This window comes from Apodemus sylvaticus, chromosome 8 (genome assembly GCF_947179515.1).
Source record: "Apodemus sylvaticus chromosome 8, mApoSyl1.1, whole genome shotgun sequence".
NCBI lineage: Eukaryota > Metazoa > Chordata > Mammalia > Rodentia > Muridae > Apodemus > Apodemus sylvaticus.
The window spans coordinates 57,734,587-57,752,252 of NC_067479.1; the positions used below are offsets into that span (position 1 = coordinate 57,734,587).

At 49.0% G+C, this 17,666-nt stretch overlaps 1 protein-coding gene across 1 annotated transcript in view; it reads left to right on the top strand.

Annotated features, from left to right (window-relative positions):
• Rhobtb2 (Rho related BTB domain containing 2) overlaps window positions 1-17,666 on the top strand; it is a 20,610-nt gene continuing 2,944 nt past the window's right edge. The window contains 8 exon segments of the mRNA XM_052191093.1: window positions 1-479; window positions 4,610-4,811; window positions 5,690-5,793; window positions 7,001-7,186; window positions 7,998-9,016; window positions 9,293-9,411; window positions 11,323-11,473; window positions 16,885-16,973. Of these exon segments, the coding sequence (XP_052047053.1) occupies window positions 4,620-4,811; window positions 5,690-5,793; window positions 7,001-7,186; window positions 7,998-9,016; window positions 9,293-9,411; window positions 11,323-11,473; window positions 16,885-16,973 (1,860 nt within the window). The 5' untranslated portion in view covers window positions 1-479; window positions 4,610-4,619.

The window sequence follows — 17,666 nt, forward strand, 5'->3', positions numbered from 1 at the left end:
GTCGTGAGCGGTCCCGGGGACTGCGGCGCTCGGCGTCTTAAGGCTGCGCGCGTGCGGCGGCCTCACCCGGCGCCTCGCTCTCTAGCGCGTCGCCCGCAACCTCCGCAGCGCAGCCGGGCGGCGGCGCGGCCCAGCGGCCGGAGGTCGGAGCGGCGGCGCGCAGCCCGGCTCCTCGAGCCTCCATGACATTGGGCGCCCAGGGCGCGCGGAGATGCTGATCCGGAAGAGGCAGTGGCTGCAGTGCAGCGCCCCAGGCTGCTCACGCACCGCGGTCCGACCTGGGCTCCTGTGCCAGAGTTTCTTCTGATCGTACCTGAACCGGGACCCCAGGAGGCTGGATCTCCAGCACAGAGCAGCAGCGTCGGCGGCGCCCCAACTTGCACGCGCAGAGTGACCCCAGACATCTCACTAAAATGAGCGTGCTTAGCAGGAAGAGATGTGTTCCCTACACTAGAAATTACCCCGTCACATGTAGTGGTGTAAGTACACGATTGATTTCTGTTATGGCCGGGTTGCAAGCAGCTTCTGCAAACGTGCCGCCTCGCCTTGGCTCATCCTTCAGCGCCCTCCCCTCTCCTGCCTGCGTCCCTCCTGCCTTCCCCTGAGCCCCACTCTTCCCTTGGGCACTTGGCTGAGGCTGCTCGGTTCAGAGGGAAGAGAAATTAACCTTTCTTGGGTGTTTTTAGGGAAAACTACATGGTTTGCATTCGTGTGGCGCCCCTCCCCCTTCGCTATTTATTACATTTAAAAAAATTGTGTGTGCAGAGCGGCATGTCAAGTAGGGAAATAAGGGGTTCAGAGTGGTAGGAGGTGTACCTTTTTTCTTTTTCTTTTCTTTCTTTCTTTTTTTAAAAACCAGTACAATTGGGGTGTTTGCTGACGGCTTTGGAGTTAGCTGTTTCTTTGAAGTCAACTCCACTGTGGTCTGTCCAGCTGAGTTTTGGCAAACTACTGGTGGAAATGTTGAGCTTTCTTTGTTAATGCTCGGGTATCCTAGGGTTGAAACGGTTTATCCTGTATTTAGGCTTCTGTTTCTGTTAACGTGATCATTTAAGATCCCTTTGGGCCTTGCTTTACGTTTTCTGCGTGGGGCGGATCCACCCCTCCACCTTCGCCCATATTACAATGTCAGCGTCCACAGTGGGTGCTCCCTTAATTCCAAACCCACCTTTCCTTTGCTCCTCTCCTCCCGATTCTTCCTTTCTGTCCATCTTCCTTGATTTTTACTTTCATTTTCTCAATTTTCCTCCTTTTCACGTTTTTTTTTTTTTTTTTTTTTTTTTTGTAAGATGCAGGATGTGGGATATTGGTTGCTAGGAAACAAGCCAGGCTCCCAGGGAGATTGTCGTTTCCTTGACAACCAGACTAGGGCAGCCACAGATGAACAAGCCTCCTATCAGCTGTGGGAGGGAAAGGGGGGCTTTTGAGCTCTGCAAAGAGTGTGTGTAGGGGTGCGGAGGTGGGAAGGGGAGCCCTTGAGGTTTGTGGGTAATCTGAGCACACCTTCGGATCTGTCCTGGACAGAGCACAAAGAACTGGGAAAGCTGATGTGAGGGACACTGTTTGTGAAGAGGGGGCGGTGATTGGGGGACAAGAGTTGGGGGAGGAAATATCAGTGGCTTTAGGAATGTCAAGGAGGTGGATGGAGTGAATTGGAGGTTGTGATACCAGGGCAGGGTGGAGGATGGTCAGGAGGTTCTGAAGGAATGGGACTGGGACAACTGTGAGGAAAAGTCTCCAGTCACTGAAGAGAGTGCCAGAGGGAAAGGGACAATGGGGAGGTTCACCGAATGGTTTGTATTGTTGTGCTTCAGCAGCGATCCAGAAAAGTAGCCATATTCTAAGCAGAAATTATATTAATATTGCCATGATGTCTCCTGGACAGGATCCTCATTTACGGCAGGCCTGATGAGACAAAAAGTTCTCCTGGCTTAACTGGGCCAGCCTGTATCTTAAAGAGAGATATAATTACACATATGGATATGCAATCTAGCATTATATAATACTATATTACATAAGAAGACAAATGCCTCCTTCCACCCAGGCTCCCTTGGCGTGATTTTACCAAAATTCAAGAACTTTCTTCCAATACCCTTATACCCATTTACTGGAGGCAGAGACTGAGTCCACAATAAGTGCAGTGGTTTGCCTCTTTCTAGACAGGACAGCGAAGCTTGAAGTTGCTGATGTAGGGATGACGATGAGCAAAAGGAAGCCCCAGTTGGTAGATGTGTCAGGGAAGTCTGAAGGGGCAGTCAGGGCGTGGGCTTCAGTGTGCAGATTAGATAGAAATGTAAGCGTTCTGTGTCCTGAAGTCATGGCCAACATTTACCACCCTCCTACTCGTTGGCTCGCTGTCCCCTACTGAAAACTATGGAAATGAAATTACAAGGGGTGTGTGTGTGTGTGTGTGTGTGTATTAGTCTATAGAGGAGCTGTACTTGGACATGCCCCTGGATTTAAGAACCCAGGCCCCTCCCATTCACTTCCACACCTATATGCTAGAGAATTTGAACTGTAGAAGGAAGTACTGTTGGCCTGTGGGTTTTCTGTCTTCATAGGCGAGATTCTGTCTTATCTCTTCTTTTTTGTTATTTGGTCCCTTCAAGCAGAAAGCACACCCACGTGGCTCTCTCTGGTACCCACACATCCCTCAGATGTTGAGACTAGGAGCCGTTCAGGACAGAGAAGAGGAAGCAGAAAGCTGATGACTATTTAACAGTGGCTTGGCAGACAGGACCAGGAGGGCATCCTAAGGATGCGGTCATTGCCATGTGGACTGGGCCGGAGCTTAGTGGAGGCCCTTTTTAGTGGAGGGATCCTGAGGCTGGAGGACTCCCAGGAAGAGGCTACCCCCATCTCATTGAGAAGTCCTTGCTGCGCCTTCTGCTTAGGCTGCTGAGCTGCATCCCCTTGCACAAACCCCACTTGCCATGTTACTTGAGCACTTCAGCTCTGCATTCCTGCATGTTAGCATCTGGTGACATCGTGCCAGGGACAGAGCTCCTCTGCTGCTGCTGCTGCTGCTTGCTGGTGGCTCAGCTCTGGTCTTGATGGCTCAGCAGTAAAGCGCCTGGGCAGCCTCCAGGACAACTGCGCTCAGTCTTCCTGGACCTGGAAAGGCTTACTTCAGAGATGATTAGCTGCACATAGCGAGTGAGCAGGGGTGCACTGAGAACCCTTCGTGCACCTGCCCTGCCCCTCCTCCCCAGCCTGCTTCGAGGAGGGTAGGCACCAGGGGAGAGAGTATCCTCAAAGTCTCCTCAAACCCGAGCCTCTGCTTTTTTAACCACTGACATGTCATGTTAGCTACAGAAGACCCTTCTGTCTCTTCATCTGATCCATTACCCTCTGGCATGGATAGGCGACTTCTCTGCCTGTCACCAAAGGAAACTGAGGCAGAAAGTTAAGCTAAACTTGGCCCTCAACTTTAGCAGCCAGCTCCCCACATAGACAATTTGTCTGGCTTCTCCTCAGAGTGCTGGAGGAATGAGGGCCTTCCAGGCTAAGCTTCTTCCTCTGCAGGAGGTTTGAAGGAGGTCGATCTTATCCAATTAGCTGGATGCGGGATGCAGTGGGTACCCCAGATTGGGTATGGGAAGGCCCATGGACCATAGAGTGTATTGTTTTGGGCTATGACTCCCTCCATCTCTGTCTCAAAGTAAGCCTTCAGCTGAGTAGACATGTGGGCAACGTGACTGGACCAGTGTATAAAAGGGGATGCTTGTAGATTCAGCAGTTACATAGAAGGCTTCCTACTCAAAGAGGCTCTCCTAGCCAATAAGAGGGTAGGGTAGGAGGATGGAAGGGAACAGGCTAGGTCCTGGAAATTTACCATCTGAGAGGGCCAGGGGAAAACAGGGGAAGCCAGGGAGAGCTGCTGCCCAGCCCTGACATGTCCATTAAATTTTAAAGTGCCTCTGCCCTGGAGCATGCTGGGAAGGGGAGGGACCTGGCCCTAAGTCTGCTTCTCTCAGCTGTTTTGTCCTGCTGCTGCTACAGCCCCAGGGAAGAGGAGGCTAACAGAGGATGAGTGAGCTACCAAGCCAATTCCCTCTCTCTGGGGGAGTGGGGCCAGGCCCAAGCAGGTCCTGGCCTGGAATCTCTCACAGACTGCCTCCATTCCGCAGAACCCAGCCCTGCTGGATGGTGGGAGACCAGAGGGAGAGGAGTGATCCATCCTGTCACTCAGCCTGTGTCACTCAGCCTGTGTCACTCAGCCTGTATCACTCAGCCTGGACAAGCTCCTTTTTCTTTTTTTCTTTTCTTTTTTTTTGGGGGGGGGAGTGGTTCAAGGCAGGGTTTCTCTATGTTGCCCTGGCTGTCCTGGAACTCACTCTGTAGACCAGGCTGTCCTCAAACTCAGAAATCCGCCTGCCTCTGCCTCTGCCTCCCGAGTGCTGGGATTACAGGCGTGCACCACCACTGCCCAGCGAGCTCCTCTTTCTTAGAGTCCCTGTAAGTTGCCCACTCCTCTCTCTGTATGTCAGTGCCAGTGCTTGACAAAGAGACAGAGTCAGCCAAGGAGGGCTGCTTACACTGGCCCTGGTCCTCAGGGGTAGAACATGCCAAACTGTCCTGATAGCTCCTTTCTTGCCATTAATTGCAGGTCCCAATTAATGGATTCTGACATGGATTATGAAAGGCCAAACGTAGAGACCATCAAGTGCGTGGTGGTGGGGGACAACGCTGTGGGCAAGACTAGGCTCATCTGTGCCCGGGCCTGCAATGCCACCCTCACCCAGTACCAGCTGCTTGCCACCCATGTGCCCACAGTGTGGGCCATTGACCAGTATCGTGTATGCCAGGAGGTAAGACTACAAGGCCCCTTGGTTGTGGGCCTGTGCTATGGATGTTAAACTGTAGCTTGGTGTCTCTGGAGCTCATGAGAGCCCCTAGGGGTGGGGCAGAGGTGGATGAAGCAAGAAGGGGCCTCTGGAGAGAGGTCTGAAGGAAGTTCACTCCCAGGGAGGTATCTTTGACCATTTGTGTTTGCAGTGATATTCAGGTTACTGTTTCTATTGCTGTGATGAAACACCATAACCAAAAGCAAGTTGGAGAGGTAAGGGTTTATTTGGCTTACACTTCCACACCACAGTCCATCACTGGAGGAAGTCAGGACAGGAACTCACACAGGGCAGGGATTTGGAGGCAGAAGCTGATGCCGAGGCCATGGAGGAATGCTGCTTACTGGCTTGCTCCTCATGGCTTGCTCAGCCTGCTTTCTTAAAGAACCCAGGACCGCCAGCCCAGCGATGGCACTACATACCATAGGCTGGGCCCTCCCCCGTCAATCACTAATTAAGAAACTAGCCTACAGCTGGATCTCATGGAGACATTTTCTCAATTTAGCTTCCCTCTTTTCAGATAACCCTAGCTTGTGTCAAGTTGAAATGAAACTAGCCAGCACAAATAGGTAAGCTGGTGGCTAGGATTCTAACTTTGGCTGAGAACTATGTCTGTGCAGTCACAGTCCAAAGTAATAACATGTTCTTCTGCAGCAAGAAGTGTGCTCTTTTAAGGTCTCCCCTGCTTCTGCTCAGCATGGAGAGTACCCTTGATATTTATTCACCAGTGATTTCCTATGGACAGCAGGTTGTACAAGACACATGTGCCAACCCTGTTCTCCCCATCAGGGTTGAGCTGGCATCTATCCTCAAGATCCATTGTCCCATCTCCCCATGCCCAGGTGCTAGAACGCTCCCGAGATGTGGTAGATGACGTCAGCGTCTCCCTGCGCCTCTGGGACACCTTCGGAGACCACCACAAAGACCGACGTTTTGCTTATGGAAGGTAGGGCAGGCCTTGGGGGCTTTCGGTGAGAGGAGGGGATTTGGTGGTGGACATTCCCTGGGGCTGAAGACATGCTGGGCTTGGAGGCAAGTTGTAAGTCCCAGCTCTGCAACCTACTAGCTCTGCAACCTACTAGCTCTGCAACCTACTAGCTCTGCAACCTACTAGCTCTGCGGCCTACTAGCTCTGCAACCTACTAGCTCTGCAACCTACTAGCTCTGCAACCTACTAACTATGAGCAGCTCTGGGATTGGTTTTTTTTTTCTCACTGTGGGATGGTGATAAGTTCTTTCTTCCTTTGTTTCTTTTTTCTTTCAATGTTGGAATTTGAACCTAGGGCCTCATGTACCTTAGGCAAGTGCGCTAACACTGAGCTGTGTCTCTAGTCCTTTGCAAAGCAAAACAAACAAGAGAAGAACTGTATTTTGAGATAAGATCTTCCAGTGCCCTTGTCACCCAGGCAGCCTTGAACTGGAAGTTCTCGTGTGTGTGTGTGTGTGTGTGTGTGTGTGTGTGTGTGTGTGTGTATCTAGATATGTGTATTGGCATTTACATGTTCATGGTGTGCCAATTTGCAGAGAGGGCGTTTTTTACCTGTATATATGACTGATGGGGTTAGAGGTAGACATCAGGAGGTCTTCACTCTCCAACTTAGGGTTTTTTGTTGTTGTTATTTTTGTTTTCTTTTTTTTTTTTTTTTTTTTGTTGTTGTTTTGTGTTTTTTTGAGACAGGGCTTTGTACAGAACCAGGAACTTACAGTTTTGACTGGTCTTGCTGGATAGAGTGGAGAGCCCCAGGGATTCCACTCCTGTCCCCCACCCCCACCCCCTGCCAACTCCACCCCATACCCTGTCGCTGTGCCTGGGACACAAATGCCCACAGCCGTGCTTGGCTTTTTATGTGAATGTTTGAGTACTGAGGATCTGAACTCAAGTCCTCATGCCTGCATAGGATTCACTCCCTTGAATCCCCATATCCCCAGCCCCAAGTGATAGTTATTAACTCATGAGATAACCATGTGGCCAAACGAATCTCTGTGCTTTAAAATGCCTATATAAATTACAGTTACGATTATTATGTATCATGTGGAAACAGGTTCCTAGGGCAGGGTAGGCTAGGGGGGATGGGCAAGCAAATGTGTTTTCCTCTTTCCAGGAAACCACCATGAGCTTTCTGTGCCGCTAACTTTTCTCTCCCACCCCACAGATCCGATGTGGTGGTTCTGTGTTTCTCCATTGCCAACCCCAATTCCCTCCACCATGTCAAGACCATGTGGTACCCAGAAATCAAGCATTTCTGCCCCAGAGCTCCTGTCATTCTGGTGGGCTGCCAGCTGGACCTGCGCTATGCTGACCTGGAAGCTGTTAACAGGGCCAGGAGACCTTTGGCTAGGTAGGGGTACTGGTGCCCAGGGAGAGGGAAGGGGCATGGGGGCGGGGCATCACTGTGGCTTCCTGCTCGACCCGGAAGGAGACCCACTGACCCTTATGCCTCGCCTTACACTTGGAACAAATTCACATCAGAGTCAACAACAAACATGCTCACTCACTCACTCACTCACTCATTCTTTTTTGTTGTTGTATACCCCTGTGGGAACTGTCTTGTGCTGTATTCCATGAGGAAAGACAGAGAGAAGACCTGTGTGAGAATATATGAAAGAGTCTTAGAATTCTGCAGTGCTAATATAGTTGGCTCTTCATATCACGGGTTCCACGGCTATGGGCTCAGCCAGTGTAAACGCAAATGTCCAGACTCCCCCAACTCCTGTCATTATTCCCTAACTATGGCATGGTAACAAGTCTAGCATAGCATACCACTTATAAATAATCTATAAGTGATTTAAAGAAGAGCCAGGATGTGTCCAGGTTATGTAACCATAGCGACGGTTCATACAAGGGACTTCAGTTTCCACAGATTTGGATCCTGGAACTGATCCCCTTCAGATACTAAGGGATATCTGTGTGTCTGTGATTAAATGCCGATGTGAAGTTTTGCATACAAGTTACCAGAGGGAGAGGTGCAGGCCCCTGTTTGGTCTGGGGCAGTTAGTGGGGTCTAGCATAGAAAAATGAAGTTTTCCTAAAGGACCAGAGGGCCAGGCAGAAGAGAGAGGGGTCGACGGCGGATGCCGAGCAGATCCTCCAGCCTGGAAGAAAATGGCCAGGCACCAACACAAGTTTGTTTTCCCTTCTCCACTTACCAGGCCCATCAAGCCCAATGAAATCCTCCCCCCAGAGAAGGGTCGGGAAGTGGCCAAAGAGCTGGGGATCCCTTACTATGAGACCAGCGTGGTGGCTCAGTTTGGTATCAAGGACGTCTTTGACAATGCCATTCGGGCTGCGCTCATCTCCCGCCGCCACCTGCAGTTCTGGAAATCTCATTTGCGCAACGTGCAGCGGCCTCTACTGCAAGCACCCTTCCTTCCCCCCAAGCCACCGCCCCCCATCATCGTGGTGCCCGATCCCCCCTCCAGCAGCGAGGAGTGCCCCGCCCATCTCCTGGAAGACCCGCTCTGTGCGGATGTCATCCTGGTGCTGCAGGAGCGCGTGCGCATCTTTGCCCACAAAATCTACCTCTCCACCTCCTCCTCCAAATTCTATGACTTATTTCTCATGGACCTGAGTGAGGGGGAGCTGGGGGGCCCCTCAGGGCCAGGGGGCCCCCGCCCAGAGGACCACCGGAGCCACCCTGAGCAACATCACCATCATCACCATCACCACCATGGGCGGGACTTCCTGCTTCGGGCAGCCAGCTTTGACGTCTGTGAGAGCGTGGACGAGGCTGGGGGCTCTGGTCCTGCTGGCCTCAGGGCTTCAACCAGTGACGGGATCTTACGGGGTAATGGAACAGGGTACCTGCCAGGCAGAGGGCGTGTGCTGTCTTCCTGGAGCCGAGCTTTTGTGAGTATCCAGGAAGAGATGGCAGAGGATCCTCTGACCTTCAAATCCCGGCTGATGGTGGTGGTGAAGATGGATAACTCCATTCAGCCGGGGCCCTTCCGGGCTGTTCTCAAGTACCTGTACACAGGGGAGCTAGGTGAGAACGAGCGGGACCTCATGCACATCGCCCACATTGCCGAGCTGCTAGAGGTCTTTGATCTACGTATGATGGTGGCCAACATTCTCAACAACGAGGCCTTCATGAATCAGGAGATCACCAAGGCCTTCCACGTTCGCCGTACCAACCGGGTTAAGGAGTGTTTGGCAAAGGGCACCTTTTCAGGTATGAGACACACAGAGAAGAAGAAGGGGTTCTCTCCAGGAAATTTTTTGAGGGGGCCCAGGTTGTCCCTTTAGTATTCAGAATTGGCTTCAGCTCTCAATGCCATGGAAACATGGCTGCCCTGCTGCTCAAGCCAATAGCTTGATGGTCTACAGCCTATTACTCATATCACACGGCTCCAGAAGGCAGGTGGGTAGTCAGGGCCCGGTGATGGCTTGGGGCTGATTCTCCAGCATATCCACTGTGTCCTTACATGATGCCTCTTCTCCTGGACAGATGTGACCTTCATCCTGGATGATGGGACCATCAGCGCCCATAAACCTCTGCTGATTTCCAGCTGTGACTGGATGGCTGCCATGTTTGGGGGGCCGTTTGTGGAGAGTTCTACCAGGGAGGTGAGGCTGGAGATGGGAAGGGAGAGGATGGGAAAGGCATTTACATCTTTGAATCTGAGACAGCATCGGTTAGTGGTACTTTCCTCAGCTTGGGTCACATTCTAAGCAGTGATGGACCCAAAATGAGTTTATGAGATGTTTCAAAGAGCCAAGGATTTTTCAATATTCCAGAAGAGGAAATTACAGTATCTTAGTAGCTTGGAAAGCTCTTTCACATATATCTCATTTAATTTTACCCCAATGTGCATATAGCAAGCTGAACCTATTATATGCAAGATAGGAATGCCCTGAGAAGTTATGCAACTTGCACAAAGTTATGCAACTAGAACAAAAAAAAAAGAGGGTAGGTCTGGAACTCAGGATTGACAGTTCCTTGGTTTCTTAATTACACTTTGTGGCTTCCCTGAGACACATGGAAAAGCCCGTGTTCTGAACTGAAGTCAGCAGTGTCTGCAAAGATAAGTTTTATTATTATTGAGCTATGGAGAGATCAACAGATCAGGAGAAAGTGCCACCGGCAAGGTGGATTGATAGAGATCCCAAGGAGGGGAAATGTAACCCCAAAGGGGCTACACCAAGAAGAGTGGGAGTCAGCCAGGAAGTAGAGGTGGAGGTATCCTGGTTGGTTGATACTTGGCTCCAGGGCTCTAGGGTGATTGGAACAGGAAATGGTAGACGACGGGTGTGTGAGTGTGGGAAAGGAGGCCCACTTGCAGGCAGCTCCTTTGCTAGCTCTAGAACTGGCTGGCTAGGCTGGAAAAGACCTCCCAGGCTCTAGAGGTCAGGGCATCAAATACAGAACATAGAAGCATGTAATGAATACAGTCAGTCCCCATTTTCTCTGACCAGTGCCCATCAGCTGACCCATCTTCCTCCTCCTTCTGAGCCACCCTCCTGGGTACCAGCTCAGCCTAGAGTTGGAAGGGGTTTGTTGATGGGCCCTTAGAAATGTTCTCCTGCATCTGGTCCCTCTTCTGTCTTCCTAGATAGGCAGAGTAGCCTTTGGTGTTTTCCATCATCTCTGTCTCCCAGACCATCAGTTACCCATCATTCTCTATCTTATAATTAACAAGGTTCTACTTTGCACAGATGTTTGAAATTCAATGTATCCCCATGTAGTTTTTCCAGCTTGTCTGTCATTTCTTTGGAGTAGGGGGTCATGCTTTTTGACCCCTGCCTCCAAATTCCTACCCCTTAGACCATGCTCACCAGGTCCTTGACAGAAAAACCAAACCAAGAGCAATCAGCAGTCACGCTGGGTGAATTAGAAATATGAGCTCCCTAAGGCTCCTCGGAAGGAAGTGCTTCGGGAAGTCTAAGCTGAATAGTTAAGGGCTGAACTGCTCTCTGAAGTGGGAGCAGGAGTTGGACTTGCTGAGTAACTCCAGGATTCTTTGAAGCCTCCCCTGGAGGGGGCCTTCGTGCCCTGGGCATTTCTCGGTACCATAGACACACATTTTAAAGCTCCACCCTGTTCTCAGCAAGCCCAGAGAGACTTCCATCTGATTAAAAAAAAAAAAAAGCAGGTTTTGTTTCTGTGCTGCTTGCTGTGGAGTGAGCCCAGAGGCCCAGCGCAGCAGCACCACAGCAGCCGGCTGCTTCCCTTGGGTTATTCTGTAGCCCACTTCAGCGGTTCCCTGCAGGCACAGGGGACTCTGGGGAGTGGCTGACCCAAATGGCCCCTTCAAGCCTCCTCCTTGCCACAGTGGCTTCAGGGAGGATGCCAAGAATCTAGGTCCCTTTAGAAGGCACCAGAGCCCCTACTCAACTAATGCCGTCAAGTCACTGAGCCAAGATTATTGGGGTTCCCTACGCAGATTCAGGAACAGCCCAGAAGGCTGGTTACTGGGGGGAACCAACCCACGTCAGGATGAACTCTGGGCCACTTGCCTGCTTCTCCCCTCCCCCCAGGTAGTGTTTCCATACACAAGCAAGAGCTGTATGAGAGCTGTGCTGGAGTACCTCTACACAGGCGTGTTCACCTCCAGCCCGGACCTGGATGATATGAAGCTCATCGTCTTGGCTAACCGCCTCTGCCTGCCGCACCTGGTTGCCCTCACAGGTAACTAACTGTAGTGTAGAACCTCCCTGGGGCAAGGTCACGGAGACCCCAGGGAGTGACTATGCATCCTTTGTTACCTCTCGCCTCCTGGGGATAAGCTGGCATAGGACACCAAGGGAAAAAGTGCTCTTAGACTTCACTCTGCTGGGTGCTGGAGAGAAGGCACAGTGATTAAGGGCACTGGGTGGCTCTTCCAGAGAACCTGGGTTCAATTCCAAGCACCCACATGGTGGTTCACATGTCTGTAACACCAGATCCAGGAGATCTGACACCTTCACACACCAAAACACCAATGCACATTTAAACAAAAAGAGTTCAGTCTGCTGATGTGTGTAATGTTTTGCCTGAAGACATAGATGTGTAGTGTGTGTGTGTGTGTGTGTGTGTGTGTGTGTGTGTGTGTGTGTGTTGCATGGTGATAGGGTTACCTCAAAGGTCTCCTGGCATCACCAACCAAAATGGTCTCGTGTGTGTGTGTGTGTGTGTGTGTGTGTGTGTGTGTGTATGTGTGTGTGTGTGTGTGTTTGAGAGAGAGAGAGAGAGAGAGAGGTCTCCTGGCATCACCAAATGTTCTCTGTCAGGTGATGACACTTTGACCTTTACTCAGGTAAGGTCAAGAGGTCACAAGGAATAGAACATCTTTCTGTTTCTACTGGATGGTTCTTCTCCTGGTCAGCTTCCTGTTTTTTCTTTTCTTCTTCCTCTCCTTTCTCCTTTTTGATTTCATTCTTCCCTCCTTCTTCCAGAAATACAAGGCAAACATTGACCAGCCACTCACACACAGTTCATCCTAAGGATTGTGAAAGCTGAGCCTGGTGCTGCCGGCTATGATTACAGCTAACAGGAGACAGGCAGAAAGAGCCTAAGTTCAAGTTTTGCCTGAGCTATGGAGTCCGTTTAATTATTCTGGGACACTTAGCGTACCTTGTCTCAAAGAAAGGGGGTAGGGGCGGGGCTGTAGCTCAGTGGTGGTACTTGCCTACTTGTACAAGGCCCTGGGTTTAATGTCTAGTATCAAAACACATATGGGGGTGGGGGGGAGAGGGAAAGAGGGAATATTATGAGAGCTATAGCTCAGCTTTTAAAATGAGCCAATCCCAGAAGCCTTCAAGGCAAGGATGACATGGCCAGTTAGGAGATGCCACAGCCAGGTGCCCACAGTGGGAAGGGGATCTAAAGATGGAGACCCAGGCACATGGCTTCTGTTGCTGTTGATTTAGATACTAGTGCTGGTGTTGAGACCAAGATTGATTTTCCTGGGCAGGTCAGGAAAGGGCAGAGAATTGCCTTAGACCTTGAGTTGGGACTTAGGCAAGGGCCAGGGTCAAAGCTACTGGAAGTTAATTAAGATTAAGGACAGACACCAGGGAATCAGCATTGTGATGAGAGAGGAATTTAAAGGACTTATCAGTCACAGGAAGCAGACAGAAATCATCAATCAGGACTGAACATTAAAACCAGGCCTACAAAGGGAGTCCAGTGTCCCAAGTGAGGAGCAAGAGAGTCTTTAGGGTAGGGAATAATTTCTGCATCTTAGATTCCAGGTTTAGCACCCTTTGGTGCCCATGGAAAATGGTGTGACCTTTCCGGATGCCATGACATTTCAAAATCTGACTTGGACTAATTCCGTTTTCAGAAGACTATCTCTAAAATAATGACCTCAGGGAAACACTAAACCCATAAAGGTCTTTCTAGGGGTTCTTTTCATTCAGGCAGGAATTAGAAGAAAGTTGGAGAAGCACCCATGGTTAAGCCCACACAGGTAATTTTCGCACAGCTACTGTTTAAAATGGCAAACTGCACTGTCCTGCGGAAGGCCTTGCAGAAAGTAACGTCTAATTACTTTTCCCTGGAGACGATCTGTGCAAGTTAGAAAATGTGCCCTGAGCCGTGACCGCCCATCCGCCCCGTGAAGGATCTGTGGGAGCTGCTGAGTTCCAGGTGGTAGATGCGTTCTATTTTCTGAGGTTGTCAGCTCATACTTAATCTTGTTTGTCGTTAAATATGACACAAATCGATGAAATATATATTTAATGAATTCTACAGCAGAGGCCTTTTCTCGGTGTGATGAGTGCCAGGAACTTGAACCTCCCTGGTCATACCATTAGTTATCACCTCTCTCTCCCCATTACAGATTCTTTTCCCCAGAGGACCCCGCACTGTGAGGCTGTTTTCTCTTACAGTAATTCCTATGGACTCCCTTCCTTACAGTCTGTAGTTTCATCATCCAAGCATGCTTCCTTTAAATGTCAGAGCTTGGTTTCACTTTCTTTGTGTTATCTTTTGAATTTCATTTAATCAATGAGCACCTGTCCATTAAAAAAAAAAATCTTCCTAAAGTTATTTGTTGAAAAGCAAACTATCATAGTTTGCTGTCTGCTACTGTGATTTAAAAAAAAAAAATGAGCAAAGTCAAATTAGGGGAGGAAAATGTTAAGCTTATGAGTTACAGTTCATCACAGGGAAGCCAAAGTAGGAGCTATTTATTTATTTTATTTATAGGAGTACACAGTAGCTGTCTTCAGACAACCAGAAGAGGCATCAGATCCATTATAGATAGTCATGAGCCACCATGTGGTTGCTGGGAATCGAACTCAGGACCTCTGGAAGAGCAGTCAGTGTTCTTAATCACTGAGCCATCTCTCCAGCCCTAGGAACAGTGTTCACTGGCTTGCTCTCAATGGCTCACTCAGCTTGCTTGCTTATACAACCAGGACTATCTGCCTTGGGTTGGTTATGCCCACAGTGGGCTGGGCCCTCTCACATCAATCAGCAGTGGAAAAATGTCCCCACAGACATGTTCACGAGCCAATCAGACGGCAGCAGTTCCTGGATATAGAGGTTCCCTCTTCTCAGGTTGACTCTAGTTTGCGTCAAGTTGACAGAAAGTAACCAACATACTCCTATGCTGGTTTTTAAATATTTGTTTATTGTGTGATGATCTAAGGACAACTTTTGGGAGTTGGTTCTCTCCTTTCACTCTATGGACTTTGGGGATCAAACTCAAGTATTCCTGTTTGACAGCCAGTGTTTTTACCTCCTGAGCCATCTCACAAGCCCTAGACTGGTCTTTTGGTCTTGCAGTTTTCTATGAGCTAGATTTTTTTTAAACTGATTGCATTCCTCCTCTTCCTCCCTTTCTCCTCCCTCTCCTCCCCCTCCCCCTCTTCTTCTTCTTCCTCTTCCTCCTCCTCCTCCTCTTCTTCGTCTTAGTCTTCTTTTTTGAGATGGGGTCCTTTTGTAGGCTAGACTTGCTTTATCCTCTGATCCTCCTGCCTCCACCTCATGACACACCTAGTTTATGTGGTGCTGGGATGGAACCCAGGGCTTCAGGCCCGACAGGCAAGCCACTCTACCTACTGAGCTATAACCCCAGTCCCACCGTTCCATGTTCATGGTGTAGCTAGTATAATTCTCTCTCAACCGTATTTCTTGTAAACTGGCTATTCAATTTAGGATCTAGATCCTGATGCATTAAAAAAACAAAACAAAACAAACAAACAAACAAAAAAAACTGCCTTCAGTAATTCATCTTCATCAAAAGAAAAAGATTGTCTGATTTCTTTCTTTCCTTCCTTCCTTCCTTCCTTCCTTCCTTCCTTCCTTCCTTCCTTCCTTCCTTCCTTCCTTCCTTCTTTCTTTCTTTCTTTCTTTCTTTCTTTCTTTCTTTCTTTCTTTCTTTTTCAGTTTTAACAATGATTGAGTGTCACTGCCTAGACCTATCAACTAATTAGATGTTCTAAAAAAGAGACTATCCCAGCCAGGCAGTGGTGGTGCATGCCTGTAATCCCAGCACTCTGGGAGGCAGAGGCAGGCTGATTTCTGAGTTCGAGGCCAGCCTGGTCTACAGAGTGAGTTCCGGTACAGCCAGGGCTATACAGAGAAATCCTGTCTTGAAAAAACCAAATCCAAAAAACCAAAAACCAAAAAAAAAAAAAAAAAAAAAAGATACTATCCCAACTCAGCCATTCCCTTCTGCAAAGTGAGAAAGGCCCATCACTCCATCACTCACTGTTTGGTTATCCAGTAATAGAGCTTCTGTAGTTAAAACAGTAATACTTGATCCTTTCCTTCGAGTTTCTGAGATATAGCTCTTTCCTCCCACCCTTAAGGATGACCAGTTTTTATTTGTGTGTATTTTAAAAGTGTTATGAACAAATGTGATTGTTTTCCTTTCATTGTATTATTCTTTTGTTTGGCTGTTGTTTTAAAGACAGGGTCTTATAAAGCCCAGGTTGAACTCTTGATTCTTCTGCTGAATCCTCCAGAGTGCTAGGATTATAGGCATTTATCACCACAACCAACATTTATTCTTTTTGAAGTTCAAATACTATACCTTTAGCCAATAGCCGTCTCTTTGCATTTGCTCTGGTGTCCTTGGTGTCCTTGCTGTCTAGAAGAAGAATGTCCTAGCTCTACTGTGTTTCAGATCTGGGATTAGCCATTTCTCCAAACACCCTGCTTTCTTTGTGGTAATGAGCCCAGGGCCCTGTACATGCTGGAAGTCCTGGATTCTTATAGTGCAAATGATAATGGAAATGCTCACAGGTCTGTGATTCTTCCGTTTCCTGGTCTTTCCTGTCAGGGGAGCTGAAAAAACATACCCATCTTTTTAAGGATGAAATACCTCTTGGGTTTATGCTAATAATTTTAATTAAATTCAGGGCCAAGGGAGTTTATTTTTCATATAACTGTTTGAATGTAAACTGGAAGATTAATACACCATTTGTTAATAAAGTTTAAATTAATTTGAATAAGTATGTTTAACCCACAGTTCCATGTCAGAGTTCTCAGGCTGTCTTTATTTTCAACAAACATGAGGTTTCAGGCTGCCTTCTGTCAGTGGCTAATTGTACCGAGGACTGTGGCATTCTGTGTATCAGATTATGTGGTGGGACATGCATAGTTTGAAAAAATAAAAAATAAAAACAAAAACAAAAAACCAACCTCTTAGCTAGCTCAGCAGCCCTTTTCTGTTTCCCATTCCTGCCCCACCGAGATCTTACCCTCATCCCTGTTTGCCTTCTAATAGGAACAAACTCAAAGTCTCCTTTGGTCTTTCTGTCCTATTGGGGCTTACCCTGGCCAGATCAGTTTTTGTTTTGTTTTTGTTTTTTTTGTTTTTTGTTTTGTTTTTGTTTTGTTTTGGTTTGGTTTTTCGAGACAGAGTTTCTCTGTGTAGCCCTGGCTGTCCTGGAACTCACTCTGTAGACCAGGCTAGCCTTGAACTCAGAAATCTGCCTGCGTCTGCCTCCCAAGTGCTGGGATTAAAGGCGTGCGCCACCACTGCTCGGCCCTGGCCTGATCAGTTTGAACTTCTTCCTGCAGCAATCCCCTGCTGTGGTACATAAGCACTGCAGGTCCTTTGTCATGTTTCTTCAGCTGATTGTGGATGTCTGTGTGTGTCACAGAGCAGTACACAGTGACCGGACTGATGGAGGCAACCCAGATGATGGTGGACATCGATGGAGACGTCCTTGTATTCCTGGAATTGGCGCAGGTATCATGGCAAGGGAAGGAAGTGACAAGTCTTGACTCTGGGCTCTGCCCATAGGCAGAGTGTAGGGCTCTGGGAGGTGACAGGCCAGGATAGTGTATAGGCCAGGGTTCCCAGCTGGGTAGAGTTTATGTCACCTTATACATCAGGAAGCAACTAGAGACCATCTGAACATCTGCAAAGAGAGCTGGTCATGAGCTAGAGGGATGGAGACCATAGGTCATCAGCGGGGACCCCAGGATAGGGGGTACTGAGGTTAACTACCCCTGTAGTACCTCTGAAGTACCTGCCCCCTTATTGCCAGGCAAAGGAGTCACAGTGGCAGGAACTGGGCCTGTGAGTGTGGCTGGTGCCAGGTTTTCTAAGCTCGGTTGCCCACTTCTTGGTGCAAACTGTTTCGTTTGCAGATGGGAGGAGAGGGGAAATCCTGGGTGGGTAAGAGCTGAGAAGAGCAGATACCAGAGGAAGGGCATGTGGGACACGAACAGCAGTACACTTGCTGGACACAATTGTGGGGTTGGTAATAGGGCCCGGGAGCCCGTGTCAAGCATTGTCTTGCTCTGTTCTGGCAAAGGAAGGGATGCTTGTGAGGGTGGGCCCCTTATGACTGCAGAATATTTAGGGTCTCTGCCCAGAGCTGCTGCTCTATGGGCTTCTGTGTGGAGACCCTGCTCCAGTAGGGATGTGTTTCTATGC